Source organism: Anabrus simplex, chromosome 1 (assembly GCF_040414725.1).
Source record: "Anabrus simplex isolate iqAnaSimp1 chromosome 1, ASM4041472v1, whole genome shotgun sequence".
NCBI classification, from domain to species: domain Eukaryota; kingdom Metazoa; phylum Arthropoda; class Insecta; order Orthoptera; family Tettigoniidae; genus Anabrus; species Anabrus simplex.
In genome coordinates, this window is record NC_090265.1 from 133995362 (window position 1) to 134010253 (window position 14892).

Sequence of the window (14892 nt, forward strand, 5' to 3'; positions counted from 1 at the left end):
GACGGGGGATACAACTGGGAAGGATGACCAGTACCTCGCCCAGGCGGCCTCACCTGCTATGCTAAACAGCGGCCTTGCGGGGGGATGGGGATGTTGGAAGGGATAGACAAGGAAGATGGAAGGAAGCGGCCGTGGCCTTCAGTTAGGTACCATCCCGGCATTTGCCTGGAGGAGAAAACCACTTCCAGGATGGCTGAGGAGGGAATCGAACCCCCTCCCCTACTCAGTTGGCCTCCCGCAGCTGAGTGGACCCGGTTCCAGCCCTCGGACCACTTTTCAAATTTCGTGGCAGAGCTGTGAATCGAACCCGTGCCTCCTAGGGTAACCACTACACCATAGAGGCGGACATTTACAAAATTCTAATAATAACATATTATTTACTTACACACATAATCTACTCATATAGGCTACCGTATGTGGAATCGCTTCAAATAATACCATACAACTGCTATAAGATTTTTATTTACATTGCTTTTTTAAACCCATTTTTGTACTTAATTTCCCCACGTGTTGACTCAGGTCTGTGCACGGACAATGGTTGAAACACTCAGCTACATAGGCTGTGGAATGAGGGTTGACACATTAATTTGTTGGTGTGTGTTTGTCTCCTTCTGTATCAACCTGGTTGCTTGAAGAAAAGAAATTGAGAAGCTATTGACGGTATACCGGTTCCGGTCTAGAAAGCCAAGTATAACGGCCGAGGGGATGCGTCGTGCTGACCACACGACCCACCTCATAATCTGCAGACCTTTCGGGCTGAGCAGCGGTCGCTTTGTAGCCTATTTTCTTTTGTTAAGTTTATAAAAGTCCGCCTCTGTGGTGTAGTAGTTAGTGTGGTTAGCTGGCACCCCCAAAGGCCCGGGTTCGATTCCCGGCTGTTTCTCTTGCACGCACAGTTATCAGTCAGCCCGTGACCCTGACATGCCTGCTCTATGATGATCGATGATGTTGTGTGCAAAACACCCAGTCCGCGAGGCAGAAGCGTTAACCAAGCATGGCTAAAATCCCAATGTAGGGCACTCTGAACCTCTACGCAGACCATTTAACCAAGGAGTTGCATTGTTTTGTATTTGTACTGTACTTATTGTAATCTGCAAAGAACAAGGACTTAAGAGTTTTGAGCAGAAACAATTACTGCACTTTTTGTTTTCAGAGCGAGGCTACCCTGGAGTACGCCCGCTTCGAGAAGGAGCAGTGGGAGAAACACTTTCGTGGTGTCAATTACAGAAACTTCAAGAACGAGACTGTGAAGAGACAGCTGGAGTACCTCACAATCTTGGGATTACCCGCACTGAGCGACGACAAACTCAGCCTGGTAAGTTACACAGTGGGCATCTTTCAATAATATAACACATTGAAATGTTGTCGGGTAACTAATGTAGTAACACCATGTAGCATTATGAAGGAACACTCACCAGATTGGGACAACCTCTGATTTATGTGGAACTTGTTAAGTGGCTTCGTTCAAAGTTCAGGAAGTGATTGAACGTTGGACGTAATTTTGTCATTTACATCAACAGAAACGTTAAAAATAAAGCATTTAGTGTAGAATCATCGATCGAAGCCGACTTTCAACCTATTAGGTCGTGTTACGTACATTTAGTACGTGTTGAAGAGATGTTAAGTCATCATCATCATCATCTGTTTACCCTCCAGGTTCGGTTTTTCCCTCGGACTTAGCGAGGGATCCCACCTCTACCGCCTCAAGGGCAGTGTCCCGGAGCTTCAGACTCTTGGTCGGGGGATACAACTGGGGAGTATGACCAGTACCTCGCCCAGGCGGCCTCACCTGCTATGCTGAACAGGGGCCTTGTGGAGGGATGGGAAGATTGGAAGGGATAGGCAAGGAAGAGGGAAGGAAGCGGCCGTGGCCTTAAGTTAGGTACCATCCCGGCATTTGCCTGGAGGAGAAGTGGGAAACCACGGAAAACCATGAAGAGATGTTAAGTACAGAACAAAAATGGCCAACCGGACACCAGTGGGAATCCCACTAAATGTACGTACTAAATGTCCGTAACACGACCTAATAGGTTGAAAGTCGGCTTCGATTACAATGCGGTCGTGAAAATTCAATATTCATAGAATCATCGATGTTCCCACTGCTAACCAGCAGCTGCTGACGATGGGCGTTGCAAGATAGTGGAAACAGGCGTACACTTTATTAAGATTACAACTAGAATTAAAATTACAAGTTCAATTCGTTCTAGCCCAAATAAAGAAATGAAACTGGCATCACTATTATTTTTATATGTGATCCAGTACGACCAGTATACACTGAGTGGCCAAAAGAAACGGGAAGGGATGTCCCATTAGAAAATGTGCCGTGTATGACCGCTGAGCGTAGCGGCTGGCTGCGGCGTAGCTGAGCAGTCTATCACAGACACATCTGTCGTGAAGATGGCAACACGTCTCGAGTTAACCGACTTTGAACGTGGGATGATCATTGGCGCACGGCGCATTGCGGAGATTACACGTGAATTCGGGTTTCCGAGGTCAACATTGTCGAAGGTGGATCTTCAATATCGCAGAGAGAATGTTATCACTCGCGTAAACCTACGCAAGAGAATACCACAGGTGTTTAACGAACGGACATCACGTCGCCTCCGCAGAACCATACTGGTCGCTCAACGGGCTACTGTGAGTATATCACTACTCATTTGAATTTTGGGAGTCTGGAACCCATTTCTACCAGGAGTGTAAGGAGGCAACTACACCGCATAGGCTTCATCAGCCGACGAACAACTCATGTCCCTTTGCTGACACCTCAACACAGAGCTCAACAATGTGCATAGGCCCACCAACATTGGCAAAGGTCCATGGAACAGTGGCGGCGTATGGTATGGTCCGACGAGTCCCGGTTCCAGTTGTATCGAGCTGATGGGCGTGTGAGAGTGTGGCGTTTGCCCTCATGCAGGTATGGATCCTGCGTGTCAACAAGGATGTGTCCAGGCGGATGGTTGCTCAGTTCTGATCGGGGCGGCGTTCTCATGATCACAATTAAGCCCCATTGTTCGGCTGCAGGGAGCGCTGACCGGTGCACGTTATGTGGACATATATTCAGGACATCTGCATCCCTTTCTAGCCCTAGAGTACCCTGATGGAGATGGCATGTTTCAACAGAACAATGCGCCATGTCACGGCTCTGTGGTGGCACGCAAGTGGTTGGAGGAACATTCCAGTGATGTTACGACCATGGTTTGATCCCCCGATCTTGATCCAGTCGAGCATTTGTGGGATGTTGTCAATGCTGGTGTACGCTCCATGAATCTCGCACCAACTACACAAGACCAGTTGTGGGTAGCAGTGCAAGATGCGTGAGCCCATATCACTCCAGAACGCTTCCAACACCTTGTAGAGTCGATGCTACGAGTCGACACTACACGAACAATTTTCACAGTGCATATTAGAAATGTTTGTGCCTGCCTAACTGAAGCAGTCAAGACATGCTCGGTTCATCCAGAAGGACGTGGGTTCGATTTCCCTTCAAGAAGCCGAACAATTTAGAAATGACCTTCTGAGTTTTACTCATTTCCCTTCAAGAAGCCGAATAATTTAGAAACGACGTTCTGAATTTTACTCATTTCCCTTCAAGAAGCCGAATAATTTAGAAACGACGTTCTGAGTTTTACTCATTTCCCTTCAAGAAGCCGAATAATTTAGAAACGACGTTCTGAGTTTTACTCATTTCCCTTCAAGAAGCCGAATAATTTAGAAACGACGTTCTGAGTTTTACTCATTTCCCTTCAAGAAGCCGAATAATTTAGAAACGACGTTCTGAATTTTACTCATTTCCCTTCAAGAAGCCGAATAATTTAGAAACGACGTTCTGAGTTTTACTCATTTCCCTTCAAGAAGCCGAATAATTTAGAAACGACGTTCTGAGTTTTACTCATCCTGCACCACTAATGAGAATCGGGTGACCGAGCTCGATAGTTGCAGTTGCTTAAGTGCGGCCAGTATCCAGTATTCGGGAGATAGTGGGTTCGAACTCCACTGTCGGCAGCCCTGAAGGTGGTTTTCCGTGATTTCCGATATTAACACCAGGCAAATGTGGGGCTGCACCTTAATTAAGGCCACGGCCGCTTCATTCCCAGGCGAGGTTAATGTAGCGGAAGATTTCGCCTTTTTTCCTTCCAGGTCTAGATTACGTCAAATAACCATGTCTGCACACGGCAGGTGAGGCCATACGATTATTATTATTAACAGCATCGTAAGTGGATGAGGGTTTCCCAAGGGAGATTGGATAGGAAGATATACAAGAGGCTGACACAATTAAAGGGAATCAGTACCAGATTCATCTAGGGACCTGTGATCGCCAGACCACGAATTATATGTTGTGTTCGCCACGGGGATGTGGATTATGATAATGTTCATGTAAACTCTACAGGTGTGTCTATTGTTAGAAACCATGATAGTCGTGTGGCATTTTCACCGGCTGCTCACCAAGACGTACCACAGGTGTGACCCTTGCAATCGGCGCTTCAGTACGTATAGTATCTTCTGTCTCCATACACCTCGATCTTCAACTTTTCTTCTCCAAGCTTTCCTGTCTAATTTTTGGAGGTCATCTCCGTCAGTCGACCTTTCCTCCTTCTCCCATCAGTATATACGGTAAATGTTCCCTTGATAGTCTAAGTTTCAGGCATTCTCTGCACACGTCCAGCTCACCTTATTCTCCCAGTTTAATTTTCAGTAAAATATACGGCTGCGCGAACAGTTCTTACAATTCTTACAATTCTGTATTTGTTCTCCTTCTCCAACCACCTTCATCATTCGCTGCTCTAAATGCCTTCGTTTTCCACCCTAAAGACCAACCATTATTCCTTGCATCACTCTAAATTATACATATGATACTTATAATCTTACAGTTCCACTAACATTTCTAGATTTAAACATATTTTGTGAGGCATAATATGATCGGTTCCCACTTGCTAATGATGTTTCGTTATTTGCAGTTGTTAATGACCCTAAGTATTAGTTTGTTTTTATTATTTGATTAGTATGATTTTAATTAATGTTTTCAGCTTATTAAATCTCACATACCCGATTTCTTGCGTTCTCATTTACGTACGTATTTCCTGTCCACACACTTTTGGTATAATTTAGTAAATGAAGCTTTTACAGTATTGCCCACATCCGGATGTTTCACGCGCTTTTACTCTGAGCTAGGCCAAATTTAAGACAGGATACGGTACAGTATGATTAAGGAACTGGAATCACAGATACGGCTGTTTTCGAGAGATGTTGTACTGTAATAATAATGCAAAGCAAAGTCATCTCCGTTCAGGCCATGAAGGCCCTTGGAGTGGTGGAAGGTAAAGGCTTCCACTATTCGTAACCTCGGCACGTGATGGGGTGGAGTGGTTAGCTCTACGCCCGACCGCCTTTGCCCCCAGGAATGAACCTGGTACTCATTTTTGGTGTAGGCTGAGTGAACCTCAAGGCCATATGCACCTCCGAAAGTGGAAATCTCGTTTCTTAAATTTTACGACTTCCTGACGGGGATTCGAACCCACGTCCTTCTGGGCGAACCGAACACGCCTTTACCGCCTCGGCCAGGCAGCCCCTACTCGAATAATAATAAAATACCGGGCGAGTTGGCCGTGCCCGTAGAGGCACGCGGCTGTGAGCTTGCATCCGGGAGATCGTGGGTTCGAGCCCCACTGTCGGCAGCCCTGAAGATGGTTTTCCGTGGTTTCCCATTTTCACACCAGGCAAATGCTGGGGCTGTACCTTAATTAAGGCCACGGCCGCTTCCTTCCAACTCCTAGGCCTTTCCTCTCCCATCGTCGCCATAAGACCTATCTGTGTCGGTGCGACGTAAAGCAACTAGGAAAATAATAATAATAATAATAATAATAATAATAATAATAATAATAATGAAAATGAAAATCCACAGCCTGTTTCCAGTCATTTGACCGGGTCAGGAATGGAATGAATGAAGCCCCCATCTAGCGGCGAGGATAGGAATTGTGCCGGCTGCCGAAGCCTGTCGCACTCCTCTGGGGCAATGATTAATGATTGACAAATGAAATGAAATGATACTGGAGAGTGTTGCTGGAATGAAAGATGACAGGGAAAACCGGCGTACCCGGAGAAAAACCCGTCCCGCCTCCGCTTTGTCCAGCACAAATCTCACATGAAGTGACCGGGATTCGAACCACGGAATCCAGAGGTGAGAGGCCGACGCGTGCCGTCTGAGCCACGGAGGATCGCAATAATAATAATAATAATAATAATAATAATAATAATAATAATAATAATAATAATAATAATAATAATAATAATAATTTCGTGTGACTGTTTCTAGCCGAGTGCAGCCCTTGTAAGGCAGACACTCCGATGAGGTGGACGGCATCTGCCATGTGTAGGTAACTGCGTGGTATTGTGGTGGAGGATAGTGCTATGTGTGGTGTGTGAGTTGCAGGAACAGCACAAACACCCAGTCCCGGGCCATTGGAATTAACCAATGAAGGTTAAACTCCACGACCCGGCCGAGAACCGAACCCGGGACCCTCTGAACCAAAGACCAGTACGCTGACCATTCAGTCAACGAGTCGGGCATGTTGTACTGTATGGAGTAATACATAATTTACAGGAATGTGAGCGACTGCAAAAGAAGTTGTGAGACGGACAGCAGTTATCGAGGTGAAAAGTCAGGTTATAAGTTTCTCAAAGAGAAGACGTCCACCGAGCTCGATAGCTGCATTCGCTTAAGTGCGGCCAGTATCCAGTATTCGGGAGATAGTAGGTTCGAACCCTACTGTCGGCAGCCCTGAAGATGGTGTTCCGTAGTTTCCCATTTTCACACCAGGCAAATGCTGGGGCTATACCTTAATTAAGGCCACGGCCGCTTCCTTCCCACTCCTAGACCTTCCCTGTCCCATCGTCGCCATAAGACCCATCTGTGTCGGTGCGACGTAAAGCAACTAGCAAAAAAAAAAAAAAAAAAAAAGTGAAGACGTCCTCTGAGTTTTAATTACTGTGTTGATGGAATGACAGTAACTCATGGGGTTCACTAAGCACCTAGGTGTTAAATTAAGGAAGGATCTTCATTGGGATAATCCCATAAGTGGGATAGTAAATAAGAGTCACGGATCTCTTCATATGCTTATGAGAGCATTTAGGGGTTTTATTAAGGATGTAAAGGAGAGGGCGTGTAAGTCACTGATAAAACCCCAACTAAAGTATGGGTTCTGGTGTATGGGACCCTCATATTCGATACGAGAACTGGAAGGGATTCAAAGGAAAGCAGCACGATTTGTTGCAAACTTCGGGCTGGGAAGACTAGGGAGTAAGGAGACGAGATGCTCGACTAAGTGGTCTGTTCCGAGCTGTCAGTGGTAAGATGGCTTCGAATGGCATTAGTAGATGAATAATCTTGAGTGGTGGCAAATATTCGATTATAGGAAGAGGAATTAGGTATTGGAATAACTTTTCAAGGGAGATGTTTTATAAATTTCCAACTTTATTTAAGAACAGACTAAGTAAAGTGTTGTTACGGAATCTGCCACCTGGGCAACAGCCCTAAATACAGATCACTGATGTTGATTGATTGATTGATTGATTGATTGATTGATTGATTGATTATGCTTTTACATGTTAGAGCACGCTTTCCAGGGCACCCGCCGGCCAAGCACGGTGTTTGCCCGGTTCTTTGTAGCTTCTGGTAATTCATAGATTAGACACCGGAGTGTGCGGAGTTTGATGTAGCTTGAAGTCAGTGATTTAGTACACTGGTCGTTATTTTTGAAATCTACAGTAGTTCAGAGAGTTGTTAACAAAACTCATTTCGTTTCCAGTGACTTAAAAATGACAGAATACACGTCAACAATGAGTATATACAGGCGTCAGTGACATTGCCCGTCAAGAATTGGCATGTTCTGAGATAACATTCCAATAACCATTCTAACGGTAACTTGTGTGCATCACAGTTCATTTTCAGTCACGTAACAGAACATAGCTCTACCGAAACTCCAGAATTATATCATCTCCTTAAACCCCATTCGCAATGCAAATCTAACGTAACGTAAACTTCAAATTAACGTTAACTTAGAAGTTTGCGGCCATATTATCTGATGGAACCATTCGCAATGCGCCGACGAAAACTTAATTGCGAGTCCATAAAATTAAGGGATTGAAAACTCCAAGTTCTTGCTGTTAATTTTGTGTTAAGTTTTAGAACCAGCCAATCAGAGCAGACATAAACATTGTACTTTGTGTGCGATATAATTACTTCCCTCTACGAAACACTTGTAATTAATTCTCTTTCAAAACAATCCTTGTTTCTGTGTATGATAAAAGGAAAAAGAATTACAAATACGCTGTATCGAAAGAGAATACTTGGAAATAAATATGCTTTAGCAATGAAATCTGACGGTAAATGGCGGGAGACAGGCTCGCAGCGCTGGCGACCAGGCGAGTGACAATCCCCGTTATAGATAAAACATTATCCCTGTATACTTCTTACCATTATGACAGACTACTAGTTTACGATAAAGGTATACTCGGTTCGCCCGGAAGGACGTGGTTTCGACTCCCCATCAGGAAGTCGTAAAATTTAAGAAAGGAGATTTCCACTTACGGAGGTGCATATGGCCCTGAGGTTCACTCAGCCTACACCAACATGAGTACCAGGTTAATTCCTGGGGGCAAAGGCGGCCGGGCGTAGAGGTAACCATTCTACCCCGTCACGTCCCGAGGTTACGGATAGTGGAAGCCTTTACCTTCCACTCCTCCAAGGGCCTTCATAGCCTGTACGGAGACGACTTTGCTTTTTTTTTTTTTTTTTTTTTACTAGTTTACGGGGGATGCAGTGTTCACAGTGCACTTCGTCTTCTGGCATGGGCTAGAGCAATTCGTTACTTTCATTGACTTGTCTCAGTCTCACCCTTGGCTTTGACAATATGAAAGTGACTGAGGTATGAGCGATTCTAGTAATACCGTTCCTTATGCAGCCAGTCCCTGTTATGAATGGTCTGAAAATATCGCTCATAGGGTCGGTTGGTGCATGCATTTCAGTGGCCTTGGCAGACTGATATGTAATAGCAACTTCTGGCTCAGTGAAGAAAGCAACCGGAAACTACCTTACTCCTCATTTCCCTAGTACGCCTCTTCAGTGACACCTAGGATATCTATGACAGCTGTTGGTGGAGCTGTAGAGGATCAAAGCAGCTTTCGGGCTGAATACCCCTACACTAGTTTACGAAAACGATATTATACAAAAAGATCTCATCGGAGTGTGATAGCTAGGCGCATAGAAGTCGGCATACGAGAACTCACACTTCTTTTCGTTAGAAATGAGGACACAAATCGTAAGATAGTGTCAAACAGTTCAGGTTTCATCCGCATGTACAAAACGAACTGATGAGGGTCATTTCTTTCAGACCGAGCTCGATAGCTGCAGTCGCTTAATTGCGGCCAGTATCCAGTATTCGGGAGATAGTAGGTTCGAACCCCACTGTCGGCAGCCCTGAAAATGGTTTTCCGTGGTTTCCCATTTTCACACCAGGCAAATGCTGGGGCTGTACCTTAATTAAGGCCACGGCCGCTCCCTTCCAACTCCTAGCCCTTCCTTGTCCCATCGTCGCCATAAGACCTATCTGTGTCGGTGCGACGTAAAGCAACTAGGAAAAAAAAAAGCATTTCTTTCAGTAGATTACCGAAATCTCCTGAGATAACCTTCTTTGATTCACGGGGTGAACCCATCTTCTGCGCCGTTGTTTTTACTTCGCCTTTTCAGATACACAGCTCTCAGGAGCAAAGCAAGAGATGTTTGAAGTAACATTGTTGCTGATGGAAATTCTAAGTTCCCAAAGAGGGAATTAGATATTTTTCCACCAATAGAGCATGTCAAAAACAGATCAGATGTAAGACTTTTCAGGCGTTTGCTCTATTAACCAGCGTTTCGTCTTAGGTCTGACACTAGACTCATCAGAGAGGGATGTGTCAGACCCTACCCACTGACGCTGGGTGTATGCAGGTGAACTTACCAGAAGCAGTGTCAGACCCAAGACGAAACGCTGGTTAATAGAGCAAACGCGTGAAAAGTCTTACATCTGATCTACTGTTGCTGATTCCATTGAGTTATTAAAGTATTAAAATATATAACTGCGTGAAAGCCCAAAACCCGACTTCCGTGTTAATAACATGGCAGTGTTTTGATAATAATAATAAATTTCATGTGACTATTTCTAGCCGAGTGCAGCCCTTGTAAGGCAGACCCTCCGATGAGGGTGGGCGGCATCTGCCATTTGTAGGTAACTGCGTGTTATTGTGGTAGAGGATAGTGTTGTGTGTGGTGTGTGAGTTGCAGGGATGTTGGGGACAGCACAAACACCCAGCCCCCGGACCATTGGAATTAACCAATTAAGGTTAAAATCCCCGACCCGGCCGGGAATCGAACCCGGGACCGTCTGAACCGAAGGCCAGTACGCTGACCATTCGGCCAACGAGTAGGGCAGTGTTTTGATTGGCTGCTGTGTACTCTTTACGTTCATGTTACGTTCCTCCATTGTGGATACCACACATTTTACATTAATTTTGTATTGTGAATGGGGCTTTATACTTCATACGAATTCGATCAGTGGATGAAAATGTGCGTGAGCATTTGAACAGATTAACCTATACACTGTGGTAATAATTATAACGTTTCTTTCCAATTATTTTTAATTTAATTGAAGCGAATGTGCCCTGCGTGCGGGTAATGGGCATCAATTATAATGGAATACTCTTGAAATTCTGCAACTTTACTTCTCCTCTTTTTAATATAATCTGGATTTGAGTTTTACAGGAGGATTAGGGGGTAATTAATTTTAGGTAGAACTTCACATTTATTCAGGGAGAGTCCTTCGGCATTCAGTTAACAGTTTCTAAGCATGTTTTCTTATTGGTTCTGATATGCATCATCATCATCATCATCATCATCATCATCATACGCTAAAGGCTAAGCCTTGTCATTCTCATCTCAATCCTGTTATTCTCTTGATTTCCTTGTAGTTTTTAGATCCCATCTAGTTTCTCATATCCTCGAAGTATGTCTTCCTTGGTCTTCCTCTTCCTTTCTTTCCTAGTATTTTTCCTTCGATGACATTTAGTAGGAAGTCATTATATCTCAGGATGTGACCTACAAGTTTCCCTCCATATACTTTATCAGTCTCCGTCGTCCATTGATTTCCTTTAGAACATCTTGATTCGTCTTTTTGTTCAGTCCAGCATGTCCCCGTCATTTTCCTCCCAATCCACATTTCAGTTGCATCCAACGAAACTCTTTCGTTTTTTTCAATGGTCTAGCACTCACAATCGTACAATAGTACATTCCAGACAAAGCCTTTCTTTTTTCTAAACTTATATGGATATTTATTAACAGACTTCTTTTATTCTGAAAAGGCCTGTTTTTCAAGGGCATCATTTGATAATAAATGTCATAATATTTGTGAGTTATGCGAGAGTTAGCCTAATCGGGAAACTGCAATTGTTTGTCGAGAGAGGTATTTTATTTTTTATATTGCTAGTGGTTTAAAGTCGCACAACTCATATAAGGTTATCGGCGATGCAAGGATGGGAAAAGGCCAGAATTGGGAAGGTAGCGGCTGTGGCCTTAGCCTGGTGTAGAAATAGGAAACGACGGAAACCGTCTTCAGAGCTACTGACGGTGGGATTCTAACCCACCATCTACCGAATGCAAGCTCACAGCTACTCGGCCTCATGCTTAGGGAGAAATAGGAGTTAAGTTTAGTCAACAGGATTCATTCGAAGGCGATCACATGGATCTACATGTGGAGGTGCTGTCATGTTATCATCGTGTGGGTTCTAATTAAACCACTTCCGTACTGGGCGTGGTATGTGCCAATACAGAAACCGCAAACCACAAGCAAGATTTGCGCGATGCCAACCTATGCAACTGTGGTAGGCTACTGTCCAGACCAGAGCTGTCCAACCTTGTCATGTATTGAGGCTCGCCCGACTTTTCGATGTGGAGGCACGGGCGCCGTTCGATAATAATAATAAGAATAGTAATAATAATAATAATAATAATAATAATAATAATATAAAACATGTAGAGTAATATTGACTGAATATTTTTAAACACTTATAGATAACCAGCACAGTCCGGCTCGTTGGCTGAATGTTCAGCGTACTAGCCTTCGATTCAGAGGGTCCCGCGTTCGATTCCCGGCCGGGTCGAGGATTTTAATCGCTATTGATTAATTCTTATGGCTCGGGGACTGGGTGTTTGTGTCCGTCCCAACGCTCTCCTCTTCATATACAGACAACATACCACACTACCAACCATCACAGAAGCACGCAATGGTAATTGCATCCCTCCATATAGGCTTGGCGTCAGGAAGGGCACCCGGCCGTAAAACAGGGACAAATCCGCATGTGCGACATAGTTCGCACCCGCGATCTCACAGGTGTGGGAAAAGCGGTAGGAAAAGGAGATAGATAACTAGCACACTGCCTCTTGTGACGATATAATTCGAATTCAGCTGAGGACCCCTTAAAATTACCTGTTCCACAGCAGATCTTTGTGAGAATGTTGAGAAGGAAAGATTGATAAAATATTCACAATGCGATCGCTTCCTGGAAGCTGTTCTGACAGGTAAATTCCAAGTGTCAACATACTGTATTCACCTCATCCCTCAGTCTTTCTCTACAATGCCTGGCACTCAACAAGAAGCAGCGATTAAAATGTACAGAGCTGTCACAATACACGCTGTACTGTCCTTTTAAAGACAATATTCTGAAATATCACAGGGTGTGGTCTTTGGAATGAGTGCAGCTAAAAGTAACAAGGAAAAAAGAAGAATCACAATTGTTGGAATGTCAGGAAAAATTGTAACGATTATTTGTAAGTTAAAAAATAATCCTAACTTCTAGCTGTGGTTAAAGTTGATGGAATGAAATCTGCATTTGGAGGGCGCCATGGCACACGCGGTTGCCGCGTTGGACAGGCCTGGTCCAAATGAGTTTCAAGGACCATCACAGGAGGTGTTGCATAGATTAACTCTTGCAATGTCGTCGTTTAGTTTCACATGGCTCTCTAGCTAGGAAAGTGAAGTTTGGAGAGGGATAAGAAAGGCTTTTGTTTTCTTTGTTTTGAAAGCACGCAACCCTCACTATTTATCACAGGGACTGACTGCATCTGATTTGACATTATTAGTGTCTATCGCCACTTGCTCACTTAGCCAGTTTATACTTCCATCCTTCCTCACTGAAATTATTTACGGTATCGCTATTTGGTTTCGTTTGCCAAGTTGTTTTCAAGGAGTCTCAGCCCGTTAAAATGAAAGCAGGACGACATCACACAAGGACTCCGTCGTAGAAAATATTGGAGGCAGCCATTTTTAATCTACTTCGTATCACTGGATATTCCAACTGCTAGGACCACTTGTTTTTCTTACTTGGCCATTGTCCTTGGTTCTCGTATAAAGACAAGACTTCTTCTTCTTCTTCTTCATCATGAAATTTTCCCCGTCCGCCTCTGTGGTGTAGTGGTTAGTGTGGTTAGCTGCCACACCCGGAGGCCCGGGTTCGATTCCCGGCTCTGCCACGAAATTTAAAAAGTGGTACGAGGGCTGGAACGGGGTCCACTCAGCCTCGGGAGGTCAACTGAGTAGAGGTGGGTTTGATTCCCACCTCAGCCATCCTGGAAGTGGTTTTCCGTGGTTTCCCACTTCTCCTCCAGGCAAATGCCGGGATGGTACCTAACGTAAGGCCACGGCCGCTTCCTTCCCTCTTCCTTGTCTATCCCTTCCAATCTTCCCATCCCCCCGCAAGGCCCCTGTTCAGCATAGCAGGTGAGGCCGCCTGGGCGAGGCACTGGTCATCCTCCTCAGTTTCATCCCCCGCTCCAGAGTCTGAAGCTCCAGGACACTGCCCTTGAGGCGGTAGAGGTGGGATCCCTCGCTGAGTTCGAGGAAAAAACCGACTCTGGAGGATAAACAGATTAAGAAAGAAAGAAAGAAGAAATCTTCCCCAATTTATTGTGATGAACAAAGAATATGGATGTGGCTAAGTTTTACGGATGGATGCCCTACAATACTATTTATAGAGGTGTATTCAATATCATGACTCCATGATGATAGCGAAGGTAGTGTAGTGTACGTGTATATGAAGGGATGTTTATTATAACGAGCACAAACATCCAGTCCCCGAGATAAAGAAATTAACCTTTTACTGTTAAAATCCCCGGCCCGACCGCGAATCGAACCCAGGACCCTCTGAAAAGGCATCTACGCTAACCATTTAGCCAAGAAGCCATAGCGACACATGAGGAGACAAAATGAAAGTATATTGTGTATACCTAGTTTGAACATCCCGTTCATCTTCGTCTTCTTTTTGTTACCATGGGGCGTGGTAACAGGGTAGCATTGCCATTCGTTTTTCACCAAGCCTATCACGGTTCGAAACCTGGAAATTCATATGGGATTCTTAAAATGCGGTTCAGTTTTCGCGTAAAACAGGAGGTCCCATGGCTATGATGACGATATCTACAGTCACGTAAAACTACAAGCTTACTTGCTTCCTTATTGTTATTATCTTCGAAATATCAGTATTCTCCATTTTGTGTTCTATCTAAACCTTACTTGGAATGTTTGTAACATTATTCTTTTGCCGGAAATCACCCAGAAAAAACCGTACTGCTTTCCTTTGGATCATTTCCAGTTCTCGTATCGAGTAATCCTTGTGTGGGTCCCATACACTGGAACCATACCCTAATTGGGACCTTACCAAAGACACGGTGCTAAATCCATGCACGACAGTGGTCTTCCCTTTTTCATTTTTTCGTTCTGAATAAGTTGTCTGTGTCCTCCTTGTAAATCTCCCCTACCTCTCCCCCGATTTGGGAACCAATGACGAAGATCCTTTGCCTGCTGCCTCCATACA

At 44.5% G+C, this 14892-nt stretch overlaps 1 protein-coding gene across 1 annotated transcript in view; it reads left to right on the forward strand.

Annotated features, from left to right (window-relative positions):
• LOC136884879 (angiotensin-converting enzyme) overlaps positions 1-14892 on the forward strand; it is a 354345-nt gene that overhangs the window by 114982 nt on the left and 224471 nt on the right. Inside the window, exon 2 of the mRNA XM_067157178.2 lies at positions 1154-1315. Within this exon, the coding sequence (XP_067013279.2) occupies positions 1154-1315 (162 nt within the window). The remainder of the gene's footprint in view (positions 1-1153; positions 1316-14892) is intronic.